This window comes from Castor canadensis, chromosome 4 (genome assembly GCF_047511655.1).
Source record: "Castor canadensis chromosome 4, mCasCan1.hap1v2, whole genome shotgun sequence".
Lineage (NCBI taxonomy): Eukaryota > Metazoa > Chordata > Mammalia > Rodentia > Castoridae > Castor > Castor canadensis.
Genome location: NC_133389.1, coordinates 150,618,524 through 150,640,681, shown reverse-complemented (window position 1 = coordinate 150,640,681; position 22,158 = coordinate 150,618,524). Strand labels below are relative to the sequence as shown.

Below are 22,158 nucleotides of genomic sequence, written 5' to 3'. Positions count from 1 at the left end.
TGCTGTGGTTTCAATGTTTGTCCCCTCTAAAACTCATCGAGATGTAATTGTCATTGTGATAGTATTAGGAGCTCTAATGACTAATGCCACTATAGCAGGAGTAGGCTCTTATTAAAAGGATCATTTAGGCTCTACTTTGCTTCTTTCTCACCCTTCCTTGCTCTTCTACCATTAAATACCTTCTGCATGGTATGTTGCAGCAAGAAGACCCTCACTAGATGCACTTCCTTGATCTTGAACTTTCCAGTCCCCAGAGCTGTGAAAGCCAATAATTCCTGTGCATTATGAATTACCCACACTGTGGAATTCTGTTACAATAACATAAAATGGACTAAGATATGATGGTGGTGGTGGTGGTAGTAACCATATTAGTTGCAGTCTAGGTTTTGTTAAGCATATAGTATGTGCTCGATGTGATGTTTTGTGCTTTGCAGACAGGATATAACTTAATTCTTATAATCATGCTCCTATTTTACAGATCAAAAGACAAAGCCAAAGGTTACATAATTTATCAAATTACATAGCTAAGGAACAGTGCGATCAGAATTTGAAGCTGACCACTTGATAATGGAGGTAGTTCAAGCATGCACAATATAACTTTGTGTTCTCTGTCATTATTACCAGTAACTACAATTTCCTGATTGTGTACCACAGCCTGGCATTGTAGTCAGTGCGTCTCATGTATGAAGACCCTTAGACTTCCGTCATCTCTCCAGAGAGAGGAATAGGGAGAAGTTTGTCCAAGGAAGGAGTGAAAGGCCTGGAGCCCCAGACTGGGCCTCGCTGAAGAGTACTGTTGCCCAAATCATGAGCCCTGCAACCATTTCAGGCTTGAAATCTGTAGCACAGGTCTTTTCTTTGTGCTCTTCTGACCCAGAGATCTACTTTATTAAATTGATTCAAATCATCTTTTAATCCAGGTGCTGGTGGCTCATGACTGTAATCTTGGCTATTTGGGAGACTAAGATCTGGAGGATCATGGTTCAAGGCCAGCTCAGGCAAAGAGATTGTGAGGCCCCCATCTCAATGGAAAATAGCTGAGCATGGTGGAGTATGCCTGTTATTCCATCTGCACAGAAAGCATAAGTAGGAGGATCATGGTCCAGGCCAGCCTTGGCAAAAATTGAGACCCTGTCTCAAAACAGAGCAAAGAGGGCTGGAGGTGTGGCTCACGCAGCAGAGCACCTAAAAGCACTCCACTTTGAACAAAGCCCTGAGTTCAAACCCTAGTAGTAAAAAACAAAAGTCTTTTAATCCACAAGGACACCGAAAATGAAATACAGCTGACAATGGAAGCAAACTGGAGTCTATAACAAATAATAGTGAGTGAATGAATGAACAACTTGAATTGAAAATGAGTAAGTAAGTAAATAAATCCAATGATGATTTGTCTTACTTCTCCAGCTCAGATAGATAGTAATAGTAATATTTATAGCTTCTATGAATAATGATCAATATTTTATATGAATTATTCATGTCAATTTCACTTACTGAGCTCTTTAGTCCCATTCTCTAATCTTTTAAAATTAGTGTATATTAATTGTACAAAGGGATTTCATTCTGATATTTCCAGACATGCATATAATGCACTTTGGTCATATTCATCCCTTCCGCTTCTATTTCCATTCTTTAATCTTTTCTTCAGACACATTTCATTGTTTGTATGTCTCCACCTCTCCCCCACACCTTTTTGGTAGTAGTAGGGTTTGAACTCAGGGACTTGCATTTTCCAGGCAGGCACTCTACCACTTGAGCCCAACCACAGCCCTTTTTGTTTTAGATATTTTTCTGAATAGGATCTCATACTTAAGCCCTAGCTGGCTTTGACCATGATTCTCCTTTTTATGCTTCCCATGTAGCTCACCTTTTATTGGAGATAGGGTCTTGAAAACTTTTGGCCGGGACTGGTCTTGAACCCCCAATCTTACCCCACAACTAGCAAGGATTACAGATGTGAGCAACATGCCTGACTACATGTCCATTTTTGTCATTATCTTAAATCTTTCTCACTTTTCCATATTTTTAAAAACAACATAGGAATTAAAATATGTCTGGATATATAACTTCTTTAATTTATAAGATATATCTTTGCAAGAAAAGGATTGTATTTTTAGATTAATGACTTCACACAGTCTTTCTTAGATACTTATTAGCAGGGCTTTATTGGGGGAGGGTATTACAATTTTTAAAAAATTGGTCTTTGTTCCTAGTATCTAGTGTAGACCTGAAACCCTCGGAACTTTTTGAGTGACAGGAATGTCTAGTTTTTCATGATGAGCTACTTTTGATCACATCTGAGTTTATGCCAGGAAGGCTTACTGTGGGACCCTGAATAGACTCAGAATGGGGCTGGTGAACAGAAAGATCAAGTGTTCAGATGGTGGAAACCCTCAGCCTCACCCATTTATGTCTGGGGAGAGGGTGATTGGAGACTGAGCTTTATAAAAACTCTTGAATAAGGAGGTTTATGAACTTCTGGGTTGGTGACTGCATCCCTGTGCTGGGAGGGTGGTACACCTCATCTCCATGAATCTGGACCCTTCTGGACCTTGTTCTATATATCTCTACATCCTGACTAGTCATCTATTTCCTTTGTAATAGCCTTTATAGTAAACCAGCAAACATAAGAAAAGAATTTCTTGAGTTTTGTGAGTCATTCTAGCAAATTATGTAACCCAAGGAGGGAGGAAAGGGAACTTCTGATTTATAGATGGTAGGTCAGAGACACAGGAGACTATGACTTGTAATTGACAGATGAAGGGTGTGTTTGGGTGGGGGAGCACTCTTGTGAGATTGAACCCTTAACTTGTGGACTGTGACACTAACTCCAAGTAGTTAGTATTAGAATCGGGTTAAATTGATAGGACACCTTGCTGATGTCTGGAGAGTTAGTGAATTGCTTGGTGTGGAAAAACTGCACATCTGGTGTCAGAAGTGTTCTGTTCGAATGTGGGAAAACATGTGTGTCTTCAGAGAGGGGGCTGCAGAGGGCACGGGCCTGTGTAGGATCTGAGACTGATGTTCTGAGGATGTTGCAGGTTGCTTGGTGGTAACTGATTCCAAGCAGCATAAAAGATGGAAATGACTTCTCGCTTCCCCATGTACCATCAGTATTAATTGGATGGAATCGCATTCAGAGAGAACATAGGCATTTGCCTGACAAAAATGTTTCACTTTGGCTATGATTCAACAGCAGGTGTTGCTGAAGTGACAGTATGAGAAACAGACTCCTCTTGGCTTTTCCCTATTGTGAAGCAAGATGTTAGGAGCATGGCACAATCCGTTTTCACTTAGAATATGCTGTTTCATAAACTTCACATTCTAAAAAGCTATTAAGGTGTCTGTATTTCTGAAAAAATATCTAGTTATGTTTACTAAGATGGGAAAAATGGTAAACCATTTTTCTCTAACACACAATATTGCACTTTCCCTGAAAACTGAGGAGGGAGCAGGCAGGGGATGCTTGGCTTCTTAACTGAGAACTGCTGGCTCAGCAGTTATTAGTCATTGCACACTCACAGGACTGAAACTGCTCCCACTCTCCACAATGGGTCTGTATCCAGTACAGCGGCATAAATTACCTGCGTAGAAAGGAACACACAAATATTTCAACCCAAAGCCCATTTCTCTGCACTTGGAATGTCTTCTTCATCCCTGAGTCTCCTCTCATCCCTCCCTCCCCCCAATCATATAAAAATCCCAGTAGTTTTCTACATTGAGCTAGTGTTATCAGAAGTCACTTAGGTGTTACACACAATGGAATTTTATGCAGCCATGAAGAAGAATGAAATGTTATCATTTGCTGGTAAATGGATGGAATTGGAGAACATCATTCTGAATGAAGTTAGCCTGGCCCAAAAGACCAAAAATAGTATGTTCTCCCTCATATGCGGACATTAGATCAAGGGCAAACACAACAAGGGGATTGGACTTTGAGCACAAGATAAAAGCAAGAGCACACAAGGGAGGGGTGAGGATAGGTAAGACACCTAAAAAATTAGCTAGCATTTGTTGCCCTTAACGCAGAGAAACTAAAGCAGATACCTTAAAAGCAACTCAGGCCAATAGGAGAAGGGGACCAGGAACTAGAGAAAAGGTTAGATCAAAAAGAAATAACCTAGAAGGTAACACCCACGCACAGGAAATTAATGTGAGTCAATGCCCTGTATAGCTATCCTTATCTCAACCAGCAAAAACCCTTGTTCCTTCCTATTATTGCTTATACTCTCTCTTCAACAAAATTAGAGATAAGGGCAAAATAGTTTCTTCCAGGTAGCAAGGGGGTGGGGGGGAGAGGGATGGGGCGGGGGAGTAAGGGAGGGGTGGGGAAAGCGGGGAGAAATGACCCAAACATTGTATGCACATATGAATAAAAAAAAAAGAAGTCACTTAGGTGATGTTTCTGGGATACACTCTGAGTAAGAGAAAAGAACAGAAAATCGGTGAAGAGAAAGGACAGAGAAAACCCTCACAAAGGGTTACAAGTTGCATGCCCGAGATATGTGCATCTTGAGAGCAGAGGCATTGACTGCTTTTGGTCTAGGCTCTCTGATTGTACAGTGAAGGAACTTGGGAGATGACTCTGTGTTGAGTAATGAGCAGGAATGCTTACTTCCAGTATAAGACAGATAATGTCACCTTTTGGGAGCCTAACCAGCCATTACATAAGAAGAGTTGCAGAGGTCAGGGTTTGCCTCCTGTAGTATAACCCATTTCATATGTGGGCATCAGCTGTCCCTCTTCACCTTGCCATAAGGGAGTTGGAGCACATGCTACTAGTATAGCTGTTAGTGCTGTGAGTAATAAAGTCCTTTGTCTCTGAATCAGTGGTCTTGTATCTTCTGTGAGAATCCATCAAACTGTGGCTGGTTAATTTTTTGGCTTGTAAGTAGGGTAAATCTCAAATCTTTTGCAGTTCTTGACAGTCACTAGGTGGTGTTAACATATAATATCAAAGTGACTAACCCTGACACAGATGCAGTATTTCTCACAAAGACTAGGAAAACATGTCTGGGGCACAACACTTAGATCCACTCAGGATGCCACTGTTCTACCATTATTTCTGTGTCTTTTAAGCCACTGGCTCATACCTTTATATGAAGGGTCAAGGAATCTTTGAGTATTTGATGATGTCTTTTCAGTGAATGTACACACAATATTTTACACAAAATTTGTGTGTTGGTAGACCCCTTAGAGATATGAATCGGCCCTGAATCAGAAACTTTGTTCAGGATTGATTTCCCCTAATGTGAGGCCCACAGGCATAACGCACATGCAGTCATTGATTTCTATAGAAGGGTCTACGACTTAGTTAGAGAAGGAAATAGTTAGAAGACTAAAACATACATAGATGATGCTCTGAAATATGAAACCAAAGAGGACACCAGTTATAGTGGGGGAAAAGAATGATAATAAAGATGGTCTTTGTAATTCTCCAGAGAAAATAACTAGAAAAAGTAGTCTTGGTCTAAGTGTATAAGTATATTCAGACCAGACATGGTTTTTATCTTCCCATGTTTCAAATTCTGACTCTTCCACTCACTAATTAATTATGTTATCTTGGGCAGCAACTTCATCACTCTGTGTATGAGTTCCTTCATTTGTACAACCTGCTTATAGTATTTACCATAGAGTAGTACCTGACACGTAGAAAGAACTCAAGAAAAGTTAGCTGACATGGTGGTGTCTAGATATCCAGGCACAGAATGTAGGTGATTAAGAGGAAGACTTGCAATTTTGGTGCAATGAAGCTACTGATGTCTAACAGGCATCATCAAAACCTAGAGATGACAGTAAAAACAAGAAAATTAAAAAAAAAGGCATGGGCCATAGGATCATAAAGTGTACACTTGAATGGAAATCCAGGAACATCATAGGAAAGAAGGAGGTAGAGACAATTTGGGTGAGAGCTTAAAGTCAAACAAACAGAAATTGGCCTAAGACTCTCTTGTGTGTCACACATGGGACACAATGCTTGCTAGAGATAATTAATTGTCTGTATTCCCAACTCCCTTTTCTTTTCTTTTTCACTCCCTTTTCTAATTTACTATTTTTAAACTGATTCTCTGATTCATAGAATTCCTTGACTTTTGACATCTGTTCTAGTATATTAGTTTTCAGCAAAGTGTTGAGATTTCTCGCTTACTGAATCCAGCTTCCTCTTTGACTCCTGGGTCTGTTTGAACAACTAGCTTCAGCATTGCCTGCAGCCTTAGTGTGGGAACCCTTCATACTCCGCTTCCATCCTTCCCATTGAACCAACATTTAACTCCTAGAGGGGGTTTGCCAACATAGGCTACCAGACCAGGTTCAACAAAAGGTATGGATGGGGCTATTTTAGAGAAACTGTTCCAGTTACAAACTGGAACAGAGGAAGGCTACAGCGGGGATATGACCAGGTTTAAGAAGTTCTGCTTCGAGAAACTAAAGCAGATACCTTAAAAGCAACTGAGGCCAATAGGAGAAGGGGACCAGGAACTAGAGAAAAGGTTAGATCAAGAAGAATTAACCTAGAAGGTAACACATAGGCACAGGAAAGCAATGCAAGTCAACAGCCTGTATAGCTATCCTTATCTCAACTAGCAAAAACCCTTGTTCCTTCCTATTATTGCTTATACTCTCTCTTCAACAAAATTAGAGATAAGGGCAAAATAGTTTCTGCTGGGTATTGAGGGGGTGGGGGTGGGGGGGAGAAATGACCCAAGCATTGTATGCACATATGAATAAAAAAAAAAAAAGAAGTTCTGCCTCTTCTACAAGAAGAAAGGCTAAAAAGTTCTTGCATGTCTCAAAAGTAGGAGGAATCACTGAGGCGCATGGCTATCAGCTAACCACCTGGCAGTGATATGAGAATGGCAGAACGTTGGGGGGCAGTGTCTCTGCAGAAGAGGGATGCTCGGTGTTCTTCAGAGCCAAAATCTGTAAGAAGCCAATTTCAGAAAGTACAGAGCAGTGAAGGGCTCCCATCACAGGCCAGAAACTGCAGAAAGGGCATAGGAAGCTCTCTGAAATAAAATTTAAAAGATATAATTGCAATGAGGGAGGAGAACTGTAATCAGGTTGCTTTCTGATCAGCAAAAACAAATTGTAGAGCACCTGCCTCGCAAGTGTGAGGCCCTGAGTTCAAACCTCAGTATTGCCAAAAAAAGAAGAAACGAGATGAAACAATGAAAGTCATGGGGCAAAACTGAAGATGAGGAGAAAAGTGTGGCACAGAGCAATGTCAACTTGGCTAAACACCAAACTGACATTTTGTGGAAAATGCCATCAAGAACCAACCCAAACATTGTATGCACATATGAATAAAATAAAAGATAAAATAAAATAAACAACAAAAAAAACCCAGAAAATAAAATTCTAATAGAAATGCAAAAAAAAAAAAAAAAGAACCAAGTGTCTTAAGAAAAGAATAAATACATTGTTCAGTGATAATAATCTTAATTGAAAGACAGAGAAGGCATAACTACCTCATTCCTATTTTTGTTTCTGTATTGCTCACCAAAGGAATGCTTGATAAACTAATATCATCAGACAAACCCAGTTAAAAAAGCTGTGAATCCCAGATAGATGGAGATTATAAGAGAGACCTTAGCCTCTCTAAATTTGTTCAAGGAGGGGTCAGATGGAACCAGGTGAATTATGTCCCGGGACCTTGAAATAATATTTAGATGATATTGTGAAACACTGTGCAATAATCTTTTTGAGAAATCACAATGAATCAAAGTGGTCCTAGACATTGCAGACAGGCAACCACTGACCTTGGTTTTTAAAAAGATGGGCATTAGGTGAGGTTGACTTCACTCTTGGGCAATTCTTTGGATCTCTTCAGGAATGGGTTATTGGTGAGAGAGCCCAGAAACAGTAGGGGGAGACTGGGTACTCAAGAAAGCTATCCCCCTTCTCTTTTGGGATTAGAAGTCTAGACTGAGAATCTGATCAAAGCCATATGCACAATGCATGAGGACTTCAGAAGGCATGTGACATGTCTGTGCTTCTCTACAGAGGAGAGCTGAATGTAAATGCATGGTACTTGATTAAGCACTAGTTCAGTGTTAACAGTGTTGATTAATTTTCTCATAAGCCTTTGCTTGGCTTATTCTGTTCAATATTTTAGCTGAAAACTTACATAAAGATGTACGGCAACGTTTAACAGATTTGCAAATAACAGAATAGAAATTTAAAAGTATTTTGATAAGACAGAATGCACATATAATATTTTAGAATTTAAAAAAAGTTTTCAAAAGGACAAAGAAGGAGAAATACTTTTTAAAAAAGTCCTCAGGATTTTTAAGTCATAAGTGATTTTCCTTCTTAATTCCTGAGAGTCTATGATTTTATAAGCATTAATTCTACTTCAGTAACAACTGCAGCAGCAACAGCCACAACAAATAAAAATAAACCACAAGGTCATTGCTTCTTTTGGCTAGCTCCAAGTACATAATTTAAAAATTTTGAAGTCCTAATGTTTCCAAACACCATCTTAATAACACTGCATTTGCATCAATGACACCCATGCAAAGACTGTTTCAATAAGCATATGCAATCCAAATACATATGACACTTAAGTTACCAAAAAGAACTGATGTGCCAAGAACGTAAGAGCCATACTGAAAATTCACACTTCTTTTTTGGCTGGCTGCCTCAGTTTCCCTTCCTGGTAAATAGGGTTGGATACTTCTTGCCAATAATACTTGAGAAATGTAGATCATAAGTATCAGTAAATACATCTTTATCAAATCCTTTGGCCCATTCCTTGCATGAAGATGTGCTAGCATCCCTGATCCTCTTGTTTAGGATAATAATCATCCTACAACTTAATAGGTTATAGTGACTCACCACCCAAGGTTTCCACTAGCTGCTCTGTGGAGGGATGCGGGTGGTTCCTCAAGAGAGTATAGATGCTCATCACCATGCCTGGGGTGCAGAAGCCGCACTGGGTCCCATGGCTTTTGGCAATTCTTTCCTAGAGGTAAAGAACATGGGAGCTCCAGGTAAAAGTTTAGGGGTTCTAGCCATCAGAGATGAATCAGAGCCTGTGTTTGGTCTGACTACAAGCAGATACAGGGTAGCAGTTGGCAGTGCTGTCATTGCTCATGTTTATGATGCAGAGAGAAGCTTTCTGGGAAAAGACTCCATCGAGGTGGTTGAGACAGCAAGTGATCAATGTTGACCAAGTACATTACTTCTAAGGGACAACCAAGCCACAAAAGTAGAAATTACCTACTTTTATTTTGTCCTGTCTTCATTCTGCTACCACTTGACCACCCCTCCTCTACCCCGCACAAAATAATTTAATTTGGAGACGTTTATTGTCAAGGCCTGTCTCCATAAAGAGAGTTCCATCTTTTCTATTTCTTGCTTTTTGTTCTGACCTTGGCAGTTACCTGCAGTTTCAGTTATTTTTTTGGACAATTTTATTAATGAGTCTTTAGTACTCATTAAAACTCATCTACAAACTTGGCTCTGAGACTAACACACCTAGCTGTGTGCCTCTGATGTCGTGAGAGGTTTCCTGGGGATAAAAAGACAACTAGGTCATTGACAGTCTTCCTCCCTTTTACTCAGTTCTCTGCTAACAATCTTTACGGAACCCCAATTCCTTGAAGATATTTCTAGGACAAGACATAATCCTTTCCCTCAAAGCGTTTATATCCTAATTTTTGGGATACTCATTATACATGGTCTTATAAAAGACTATTATACAGCAACGAATGCCAAATACAAGATATCTAGTTCAGAAATAATTCTTTTTCTGGCTAGAATCAGCAGCTTGGCTATTTGCACAGACCAAACATAGAATATACACCATTGTCTGTCTCATTTTATTGCAGAAACCAAAATAAATGTGAATTGTCCCCTTTCTGTGTCTTTGTGGTAGGACCCAAAGCATTCCTGGAAGGAGAACTCCTCCCTAAGGTGATGAGATAGTGACTCAGGCTGGAAACCACCTCCTCTTCACAACTTCTCTACATTTTTATAGACTTATAGTAAGTTTCAAAGAATAATAAGGAAGGCTTCAGAAGGAAAAATAATTAAAAGGGTAATATTTCTTCTAATAAAGGGACAGAGACCTTTACCTGCCATCTTTATCCTCTAATACTATAAGCTAACAGCAACTACAGACACCACCAAAACCCCTGTTCATCAAAATTTGTTAAATATGCTCTTACCTGGACAGGGTGAATCCTGGTTTTGGTGCTTCCTATGCCCTCTACAGTGGTGACAGCGGCCCCATATAGAGAGCAGATGGGCACCAGACATGCGGTGACAGAGATGTGACTTCAGAGTTCACATAGTGAAGCCCCAAATAATTTGCACACAGCAGCAGTGTTAGAAAAACACAAAGAAAAAGTGTATTTAGATGATTATAGCTGTAATTACTTTGGCGTGAACACGATTGAGTGTATATTAAAGCTGAGTCACTACACTAATGATTTTGAATTTAAGCATTCTATTTAAGAAAGCCATTTATCTTTCAAAATATCTTGCTAACAGATAGGAGTCGAAGTGCCCTCTGTTTGTTCCTATGCTCATTTCAGTTTGTCAGTTGTACTGGCTAGTCACACAGTGACATAATTACCCTTGAAACATTTAGGTTATGTGTGGTTTTAGACAAAGCCTAGCTGGCTGGGGGAGAAGTTCAATGAGGCCCACCTGTAAGGCAGGTCATTTGATAATTTCACTGGCTCGCACGTTCCACAAGTGCAGGTAACTTTGTTTGGTTTCCAGTGCTTAGGGGTACCTCAATGGCTATGGGTTAAATGATTAATGAGGACACCTGGACATTTTCCCAAATGCGCAGAGGTTGCAGTGCATGTGAGATTCATTGTACCTCTCAAGAGCAGAGTGAAAGAAATTAAGTTAGGACCTAAAGTTTGTCATCTGTCTTCAAGAGAGATACCAGGAAAGGTGGCTTTCAAAGGTCTCCTGGGGGCAGGGGACACCCTAAAATAGGAAGAGTCTAGGCTTTACAGACTGATGGGCTGGGGCTGGGGCTGTACCACTCACTAGTTCTATGGCCTTGGTGAAAGTACAAATTCCTTTAGAACCTCAGCTTCCCTCATTTGTAAAATGAAGTGACTAAGACTTAGAGTCAGGATCGATGGGAGGATTCAGGGCAATCTCGTGCCTCTTTCTCAAAGTGTCAGCATGTAAGATTGTTTTAGTTCCAGCTCATAGAAACTGAGGTGGCTCAGCTTCCTTTCTGATTGGGAGGTGGGCCACAGTGTGCAGGGAATGAATCCTGTGGGAAATCAACATGGGAGTCGGTCACATGGGAGATGGTCACATGGGAGTCAGTGAGTCACATGGGAGATGGTCACATGGGAGTCAGTGAGTCACATGGGAGTCAGTGAGTCACATGGGAGATGGTCACATGGGAGTCAGTGAGTCACATGGGAGTCAGTCACATGGGAGTCAGTGAGTTACATGGGAGTCAGTGAGTCACATGGGAGTCAGTGAGTCACGTGGGAGTCAGTCACATGGGAGTTTGACGGTCACATGGGAGTCGGTCACATGGGAGTCAGTCTTGAAGGACACCTGATCCTCTTGGAGGTGAGGTCATATCTTGAGATCATTACCGTGCAGGCACCACAGGCCCCTTCTCCACAGCCATACTTGGTGCCTGTGACTCGGACTAGAAGAGTTATGGTCAAGGAAAAAAGAGGAAATTGAATTCGTTCAGTCTATATTCTAAAATTTTCATGCACAGGAAAAATGACTTCAGGACAGGAATGGTCTTTCTTGAAGTATCTTGCTTGCCATTCGAGTGGTTGGTGCCCAGTGTAAATCAGCCAGCGTGCAGCGTCTCCTGAGAAACTCTTACCATTTGCCTCATAGCCAGTGGATGGCAGTCACTTGTTCATGGGGAAATTAAACAGCCTCAACCAACCCCAGATGGTGGAGGGAGTCCTCTTAGAAGTCCGAAATCCTGATCATTCCTAATTCAAAAAGACGCCAACTTTGACTGCAAGTCAATGCTATCACTTTAATTCATGCCAAGTCCTGAGAGAAAGGCATCGAAAAGGCATGCCAGTCACTGAGAATGGAAACTTCCAATGCGATTGGAGACTCCAATACCACCTCTTCTTAAATCAATGAGATATAGAATATAAAAAGAATATAATACAACTTTGGGTGCTTGTCCTAAATATATAGAGAAAAATCTATAGTCGTCTGACACAAAATGCTTGAACTTTCAGTTCATTCTTGAATTGGCAATGGGGAGGGCTCAGGGATAGAGTGAGTCAGAGATGGTTTTCAGAGTGAATGTCAGAAATATGCCAGTGCTGTCATTGCACCTTTAACCAGTTATATGAGTGTGGGATGTTAAAGCAGAAAAAGTGCATGCAGCTGGGCATGGTTACTCATGTCTGTAATCCCAGCTACTTGGAGGTGGAGATAGGAGGATCGAGGTTTTAGAACAGCTCTTGCGAAGTTAATCAGACCCTATTTCAAAGAACAAGCCTGTGTAGTGGTTCATGCCTGTAATCCCAGCTACAGGATGTGTAGATCCAAGGCCAGCCTGGGAAAAAAATGTGATATCCTGTCTGAAAAATAACTAATGCAAAAAGATCTGGAGGTGCCCCTCAAATGGTATAGCACTTGTCAAGCCCCTGAGTTCAAACTCCAGTACCACCCCCCCCCAAAAAAATAAATGTGCATGCAAATAGGGTGCAGCCCATTAACTTCTAAGGGCACTTTTCAAACTTCTTTTTTTTGGAGGGCGGGTGGCAAGTATTAAAACATACAAACACAGAGCAAACAGGAGTCAAGGTCTACCCAAGTCTTTCTTTGGGTGCTGGCTCTCATTTTGTACGTGGATGCAGGTGATATGTTTTTTAGTTTCTAAACCTGCCCCAGGGACCAGCCCATGGTGGGGTGCCCGTATTCACCCTATGAATAAAATCTGGGACTTGGGAGGGGGCAAGGAAGACTGGCCAGACATTGTAGGGCTCAACTTTGGGGAACTCAGGTGATTCTCTCTCCCTCCAGAGCTTCAGTCAACACTCAGCTCCATGCAGGGGCTGAGGTGAGGATCAGGAACTCACAACTGAGCTGGTGGCCAGACCTGGAGATCAGGCTACCACAATTAGTAGGTCCAAGCTAAATGTGATGCTGGCCAAGAAGCCAGTGGCCCATGAATTACCGTTTCTCAGAGTGATTCAGGGTCCTTGGAAGTGGAAAAACCCTCATTTTAAAGAATATCCCCAGGTATCGTTCAAACTGGGAACCACTGTGACGTCCCATCCCACTTGCAAGGCAAGCCACTTGCTTTATTCCATTCCTACACACAATCAAAATGTTTCCAGCAAAGCATGAAAGAAGGAAGCACTTTCATAAACGTGAGAGAAATCATAATTTCTAGAGTTAAAAAATGTTGCTTTGTTTTCCCAAACAAACCAAAGGTTACGGACTTTTCTCAGATAGAACAATAAATTAACTTCAGAGTCTGCCTTCCTCTCAGTGACCTGCACACAGGAGAGGATCGTGCAGATTGAGGCAGTTTTCCTGTGGCCCACCGTTATTTCTCAATAGTAAGAATCATTTAGAAGATGTTTGTTGATCTTGTTTGCCTGACCTGACCAAACATCACTCTTTGCAATTATAAAATTGCATAATGCTGTATTGTATTTGGGTTTATTTTGGCAAGACGTGTTTGGCATTGTTTCAGAGGTTAACCAACAAGACAGCGTTTTAGCACAACACTGGTTTCAGGAAAATAATAAAGAGGTATGAAATATTGAAGAGCTACGCACACTTTTAAAATTCTTGCATTCATACAGCTGAATACAAGAAATGGAGAATTGGACCACCTGCAAAACCTGTGCTTTATTCTCTGTTCTTCACTTCAACTTTGAGAAGTTAAGTAAACAAGGTCTTGGCACCAGAAGAGCAATGGCATTCTTTCAGCACCCCAGGAAAACAGTCACCCAACTCACTTGTACCACCACCTACTTCAGTGCAGGGATTCTAGAAGAATGGTCATCTTTTTAGGAGTTTGGGAGTCGGAGAAAGGATAAAAATTTAAGGACAGAGTGATAAAAGTCAAGGTCCCCCCAGTATTTGTTAGCTGAATGATCTCAGGCACGTTGCATAACCTCACTGAGCATTCATTTCTTTTCACAACTGCATCTGCAGTGCACAGAGCACAGTACCATTAAGCTCAGTTAAACTTTGCCTCTTCCTTGTTGCCAATAGTACAAGTAACAAGAATATCATACTGCATGTCACAATGTGATGCACACACACAATGTCAAAGACAATGGAAAGAAGAGCATATCCCAGTCTTGGGTTATGCCTTGGCTGAATCTCAAGAACTCCAAACAAGATGGGACCAGAAAGGAACAAACTGTTATATGTAAACAGTGAAGTTTATTCCTGGCTTTCCAATAAGTCTTCTCTTCCATTCTTCCTGGTCAAAAGTGTTATAATTATTTGCAAATGCATGAAGACTTTATATTCCTGTTTTGTTTTGTGTGTGTGTGTGTATGTGTGTGTGTGTGTGTGTGTGTGTGTGTGTGTGTGTGTGTGTGTAGCAGCAGTGGCAGGGAAGAGGGGGATAAAGAAGTTTGAGTCTAAGCTGGGGAGGAGGAGAGAGAGGGAGAATCCTAATAAATAGGAGTTAGTATCCAACAACTTAGATGAATACAAAAGCAGTTACAACATGTGGTATGAAGACATCAATATAATCAAGTGCTTTTCCTTTAATAATCCTAGTACATTTTACATGAATTATAAATCCTCTCTCCTTTTCTGTCTCTCTTTGTTTCTTTCTCTCTCTCCCTTCCTTCTTCATTCCTTCCTCTCTCAAGAATTACAAATATATATTACTACTATATTTGGCAAAGCCTCATGGAGCAGATCAGCCACTCTCATACTACTCACTTGAGTCTAATACCTTCTTTGGTGACATTAATAAAATATTGTTTCTACCAGAGTTTCATTGTTTATATAAATTTTAGTAATAACAATGTAGAAAACTTACTTTTCTTCCATTCACAAAAAAAATAAGTTCATCTGATTCCTTAAAATTAGGCATTATTCAAAGATAGTCTGCTGAGGTTTGTGAAGTTGTGTCAAAGGCACTCGTCGCTGTGTCCCCCAGACAGACTTTGCTGAAGGACTCACTGGAGGAGGATGAAGAGCAGGAGGAGCAGTGATTTGATCAGCTTTCTGAGTGAGCGCCTCTAATCCAGTCCTGTCCCTCTATGTCTCAACCTTCTTCCTTCCCCACTTTCTTCTGCTACTCCCACTCCCCACCCCCTCATTCCTTAACCCGTTTGGAAATTCAATCTCAATTTATCTCTAACTCAGTACATACTTGTCCTTGCCCCCGGGCCAATCCCCTGGAACGAACTTTCCAGCAACAAGAACCTTCTGTACTCAGTGAAGTGAAGCTGAGTTATGTACACACGCTGCACCCAGGATTTCTTGATGCCAATGGACTTCTTTGTAGTTTGTTTTTAAATTACAGAAAGAATGCTTAGTTTTAAAACACCAAACTACCGAAGGGCCCAAAGCACAAAGTAAAACTCTTCCATGCCAACATTTACTTTTCAGTTAGCAATTCCCAGACTCCTGTAGATTCCCATGGTTTTCCCATGCACATATGCACACCTGTTCTATTTTTGTTAGTTTCCAAAAATGGAAATTGAGCTAGTCATACAATTTCAAAATTTGATTTTTTTCAAGTTACTGAGGCTCACTGTGCCTCAATGGCCTTATCTGTGAAATGACCCAATAAACAGTATCTCCCTCAGCGTTATTGAAGGATCAATACATGTCAAGAACAGCACCCAGCACAGAGCAAACTCTCAGTAAATGTTAACTGCTTTTGTTTCTGCTATAATATATTAAATGGCCATCTACTGATTTACAGTGTACGTTATTTTCAACTTTCCACAATTATGGATGTACTGCAACGGGAGTCCTTGGAATTTATCATTGCCCATTTGAGCAACTATTTCTGTTAGACAAATTCTTAGAACCAGAATTCCTGGGCTGAAGGTGTGCACACTACTGACTCCAACTAACTGCCTTCTAAATATGTGCCTAATACGGCAGGTCACGTGTGAGAGAGTGTGCCTCTCTTCATCCTCACCAAAATCAAGTGTTATCCACACTGCCCCTCTCCCCAATATCTGATGACAGATATAGCTGACATTGCTCTTCTTTTGTGAGGTTATCCATATTTCTACATACTTAGTGAATATTTGTATTTATCCTCTGTCCTTTGACTTTTTCCTCCTAATGTTTCTGACTTTATCAATTTGAAGGTTTTTTTTTATATTCAATGGATAGTAACCATATTCTGCTATAAATGTCCAACTATTTTCTGCAAGTCTGTTGTTACTGAGAGCTAGCATGGTAGAGAGTCCTTCAATTTCAAGCATCCTGCATCCTGGAGAGTGGCACTGCAGTCAAGCCTTCGCTAGGCATCCACTGCTGTCAGAACAGCACTTCTGAGTGGTACAGCATGCGATGTACCAGTGGGATCCATGGCCACGTGCTCGCTCCCACTCTGCTATAAAGTGGATCCTTTCATATCGCTGTAAATTGTCCTGATATGATGTCACATGGTATCTGAAGAGTGGGTTTAATACTGTGCAGGCCCTTAAGAGAGTGGGGATGGTTGCCATCACTACAGGCAGGACAGGCAAATGTTTACCCAGAAAACATGTTTATTTTTGTGAAAGTGAATCACTGCTCCTCCCAGGGTGGAAGGAGTTAATGTAATCAGCTTGTCACCAAATGGTCTGTTGAGCTCCTGGAGGGATAGTGCCAGATTGAGGACTAGCTTTGCTCTGTGTTGGACAGATGGACCATTCTGCAGCAGCAGGTGCTTACATGATAAGTAAGACCTCATGCAGCTGGCCAAGCACAGCCTCCACCCCAATGCCATGACGCTTGTCACTCCCTGCATCTGCATGGGTGACCAAGAGCCTGTCAAATAGCCTTGTCATTTTCCATTTGCTTATCTGGCAACTCTTTATTTTGGGAGCTTTCTGCTGGGTGTTAATCTGTGATGTAAAAATCCTTACACACAATGGGCCCACTCCCATGTGCCCATTCCTGTGCCTCTTACTTCCCCCTCCCATATCCTTGGTCAGCTGATCAAAACATTTGCTGCCCCACAAATATTCTCACCTTGGGCCACTTCTGTATTCCACATAAAGTGGATAACCAGGTATGGTGCCCACAGCTCTGCCCACTGGGCAAATTGTCCCTCTTCACCCCTCAGAGGAGCTATGGTGCAATGCTGTGTGAACCAAGCTCAGGCTATCCTTCTCTGGAAGCTTGCCATAAGGAACTCTCTGCTCTGCCATGGAACTCTGGATATGAAGAGAGGGAGAGGTGTTGACCCAAGAGTAGTGATAACAGGTCTGGGTACCTGTTCATGCCACTTACTTGTTCCCTCCATTCCTGTTTGTGCATGACTCTGGATGTCCCACTTTTGTCCTACCTCAATGCTTCTGGGCTTGCATGCCCCATGACTTGCATTTTAACAAGACCTAGAGTTATTTTTGTGTATGTAACAACACAGAAACACTACATAGTGCTGGGATCCAGAAAGGACTCAGGAAAGGAATTAACAGATGAGACACACAAAAGTACTCACTCACTCAGGAAGAGAATGACAAGACACATGACCAGAAGGCTGGTGACCAACTGGCAAAATTTTATTTTTCTCAGCCAGCTTTATACAAAAGAGGAAGAGAACTTAAACATCAAAAACATTCTGACCTAGTTACAATCTTTCTGTTTTGGCATTCTTACTGCCAATGGAAGGTGGTTTGTAAACTTCTTTTCAATCAAGGGAAACCGTTTAGCATTTCTTCCCACCGTGATAGAGACATGGTGCACCTGCAGATTCTGACCTTGTTGGAATGCTGCTAAGCCACAGTGACCTTGTCAGACTGTGGCTTTTGGTTCCCAAAAACATAGTGGCATTCAAATGGAAAGGTAAAAGTGAGAGCATCTTCCAGGCAGAGGACAGGCAAAGGCTCCAAAGAGTAAAAGAGAATGGGAAATCTAGATGGTAAATAGAGGGGATCCTGAGACAAAGAGGAAGGGACAGGCAGGGGCTAGATCACAGAGTGCCACCTTAAGGATTTAGGACATAATCTTGGTGGGTGAATAGAAAGCCATTAAAGGGTTCTAGATAAGGATATTACATGATCATATCATGTATGTGTGCATCTGTACATGTGCAGATGTGTGTGGGTATCCATACATCCATACAAAACTTTGGCATTAACATGGAGAATGGTTTATAAGGAAGCAAAACGAATGCAGGGAAGTCAAGAGAAGACTATTACAAAAATCAGGGGGGAAGGAAGGTGCTTTGTAATAATAGTAGCAGTGAAATAGTAAGAGGCAGATTTAAGAACTATCTACAAAGTGGGATTGACAGATTTTGTGCCTGCATAGACACGTGCACAAAGAGAGTAGTGTGTCCCACTCCCTTTCAGACTGAGCAATCCACGGTGGGTGCATTGACAAGGAGATTTGCTCAGGACACATCAAGTCTGGTTTGCCTTTGAGAAATCCAAGTGACGATCAAAAGCAAGAGTTGGATTTGCAGTGAGAGTTTCAGCAAAAGAATCATTCCCAGCCCCAGGAGTAGACCACCTGGTGATGATGAGAAATGATGACCAGCACCTCCCTTGAGAATCCCAGCATTTACAGAAGTGGTCTGGAGGAGGGGGAGCTGGCAAAGGGATTAAAAGGAAGCACCTGCCAAAGAGAGGGGAAGAAAGCAGAGAACTGTGTCTACCTTTCTACCCTTGCCCTCCCATCACCTACGTCAACACAGCCTCCAGTGCCATCCTTTAAAATAGAATTACTTCTACGTCTCTGCTCTGCATCCATGAGGATTAAAACCCCAAGTTATTATAATGGCCTCAGGCTCTACATGACTGCTTTTCCTTCCCTCTGTGCCAGACACACAACACTGCTGTTCCACAAACAGGCCAAGCATGCACTCTCCTGCAAGGCTTGGCTCTAGTGCCCACTTGCCCTGGAATGCTCTTTTTCCAGATACCTGCCAGGCACCCTCTGTAATTTACTTATTTCGTCTCCCTTGATCAGAATATGATCTTCCTAAGGACAGGAAAAATTGCCTATTTTGCTTACTGAATTATCCTGAGTTTCTACAACAATGCCTGGTAGAATCAGTGCTCCATAAATAGTTGTGGTACGAATGAGAAAATCTGTGCTTTGGGGACATGGTACCCTGACAAGGATGGCCCTGAGTTGTTTGTCTGTGGCCGCTGAAGAAGCATTGCAACCTCAACCTTGACACTTTCTGCCCAGATGCAGATTCTTCTCAGGTGTTAAAAATTGAGGTATAAGATGGCAGCTAGAGGGAGGAAGCAGAAAGCGTGCCTCCTAAAGTAAAATCTTGGAGAGACACTGGAGATACACCTTACAGGAAAAACCACTGAGAAGAGGCAAAACTTTGACTCCTCCACACCCCCAGCCTGCACATAACATTCCCATTCCACGTTAAATGGAGAAACCAGGAGGGCTCCCGTGCCACCAGACACCAGCGTCCAGATGACTTGGGAAGACGCGGACCACAAGGCGAGCTAAGCGGCACGTGATACTCCCACAGACAACCCTGGGCCAGATCAGCATAGCCCCCTGGACAGTCTGACCCCCACCCAGGGAAAAATGAAAAACTAAATAATAAGCAATAACAACAAAAAAGACACATAGTAAAGAGGGTGGGGTGTCCTGAGCGAAGAAGGTAGAGGGAGGGGAAATACCTCACAGCACTGTAAATAAACAAGCCAGACTGAGAAGGCAGGAGCAGCGGCACTGCCCAGCAACCAGGACCGGGAAAGCTTGTAAAAGTGGCGGTGGGAGGAAAACTCCCCAGGAGAGGGGGGAAGGCCCACTTCCCACATGAACTGTAAATAAACACGCAGGCCTGAGAAAGCAGGTGCAGTGTCACCTCCCCCAGTGTTCTTGGAAAGGGGAAAGCTTGTAGCAGTGGCATCATGCACAGAACTCTGAGTAAACAAAGCCTGCAAGGCTAGGTGAGTGTTAAGCTCACTCCTGAGATCTGCATAAATAAAGCCTCCAGCAACAAAAGGCTGACAGCAGTGGGCAGGTGAGTCACAGGATCAGATAGCCATTCACAGAACTGTCTCCAGACTCTTTTCTTTTTTCTCCCTACCTTTGATGAGACAACAACGGAACTACACCTGCATGCTGAAAAACTTACTGAAACTGTATTGCATTTGAACTAGGGAAACTTTGTGGGTTTTTTTGTTTTGTTTTGTTTTGTTTTGGTGTTTTTGGTTTTTTTCCCCTTTAATGAAACAAGGACAGAACTACTTCTGAAACACCATCTCCAGGACTGCAGGCTGAGGAACTAACACCAAAATTATTAAGACTGAAACTTTATTGCATTTGAACTTGGAGATTTATTTATTATTTATTTATTTATTTATTTATTCTCAATCCTCTGTCTCTCTAATGCCTTTTTAGCTTACTGTTGATTAGTACACTATCTCTCCCTGTTTATATCTTTGAAACTTTTTTGTTTGTTTGTTTTGGTTTTTTTTTGTTTGTTCACTTGTTTTTCCCTCTTTCTTTAACTTCTTTGCTTTCCCTCTCCTCTCACCCCTCCATTCTAAATATCACCATTGCTATTATTACAAACTAGAAAATACTTAATTACACACAGTACAGGGGACAGTAACAACACCAAGGGCAATGACAGGAAGACAGAAAAAACAGGGAAACCAGTTTCCTCACAGCAAAAAATTAGTTCAGGAACCAGAGGGGAATGAAGAAAACAGATACTCAGATCCAGGCTCCAACAAAATGAAAATAAACTATGCCAAAGAACCCAATGAAGCCCACAAGAATAATCTAAAAGAAGAAATACTACAGGTAATCAATGACAATTTTATAGAGATGATACTGGATAGGGTCAACCAAAATGTACAGGAGACACTCAAGAAATTCCAAGACAACAAAAGTAGAGAATTTGAAAAAGCAAAAAAGAAATAAAAGAAACCATAGAAGCACTGTCTAAACACAAAAGTGAAACAGAGAACACAATTAATAAAGAGATAAACAAACTCAGGACAAAAACAGACAACATTAAAGAGGAAACGACTCAGGATATGGAAAACCTCAGAAAAAAGAACAAAACAGAATTGCAAAACAAAACAGAGGCCAATCCAGCAGAATAGAACAAACAGAAGACAGAATCTCAGAACTCGAAGATGAAATGGTAATTAAAGGAAAAACCAAGAACTATTACTTAAACAACTCAAGACTGTGAAGAGAAAATGCAAGAACTCACAGACTCCATCAAAAGACCAAACCTGAGAATCATGGGCATTGAAGAAGGAGAAGAGGTACAAGCAAAGGGAATGCGTAATACATTCAACAAAATAATTACAGAAAATTTCCCAAATCTAGAGAAAGATATTCCCATACAGATGCAAGAGGCCTCCAGAACACCAAACAGACAAGACCAAAATAGATCTACCCCACAGCATATTATCATTAAAACAACAAAAACAGAGGCACGAGAAAGAATACTGAAGGCTGTAAGAGAGAAAAAACAAATAACATACAACGGTAAACCCATCAAAATCACAGCAGACTTCTCAACAGAAACATTAAAAGCAAGAAGAGTTTGGGGTGAGATCTTCCGGGCACTGAATGAAAATAACTTCAACCCCAGGATACTCTACCCAGCAAAACTATCATTCAAAATAGATGGAGCAATAAAAGTCTTCCATGATAAGCAGAAACTAAAACAATATGTGATCACAAAGCCACCACTACAAAAGATTATGCAAGGGATTCTGCACACAGAAAGTGAAACCCAACTTAACCATGAAAAGACAGGCAGCACCAAACCACAGGAAAAGAAAAAGCAAGAAAGTAGAGAGTAACCTCAACTTAGGTACACACAATCAAATTTTCAAACAACTAAGACAACTAAATGACAGGAATCACCACATACCTATCAGTACTAACACTTAATGTTAATGGACTTAATTCCCCCATCAAAAGGCACCGTTTGATGAAATGGGTTAAAAAGAAAGATCCAACAATTTGTTGCTTACAGGAGACCCATCTCACCGACAGAAATAAGCATAGGCTTAGGATGAAAGGCTGGAAGAA

General features: G+C 41.3%; 1 protein-coding gene across 1 annotated transcript in view; it reads right to left on the bottom strand.

The window, feature by feature from the left end:
* LOC141422709 (aldehyde oxidase 3-like) overlaps positions 1 to 15,506 on the bottom strand; it is a 109,949-nt gene extending 94,443 nt beyond the window's left edge. The window contains 6 exon segments of the mRNA XM_074072308.1: positions 3,520 to 3,581; positions 8,836 to 8,962; positions 10,170 to 10,278; positions 11,539 to 11,635; positions 13,412 to 13,469; positions 14,987 to 15,506. Coding sequence (XP_073928409.1) covers positions 3,520 to 3,581; positions 8,836 to 8,962; positions 10,170 to 10,278; positions 11,539 to 11,635; positions 13,412 to 13,469; positions 14,987 to 15,040 — 507 coding nt within the window. The 5' untranslated portion in view covers positions 15,041 to 15,506.
* Positions 15,507 to 22,158: the final 6,652 nt, after the last annotated feature.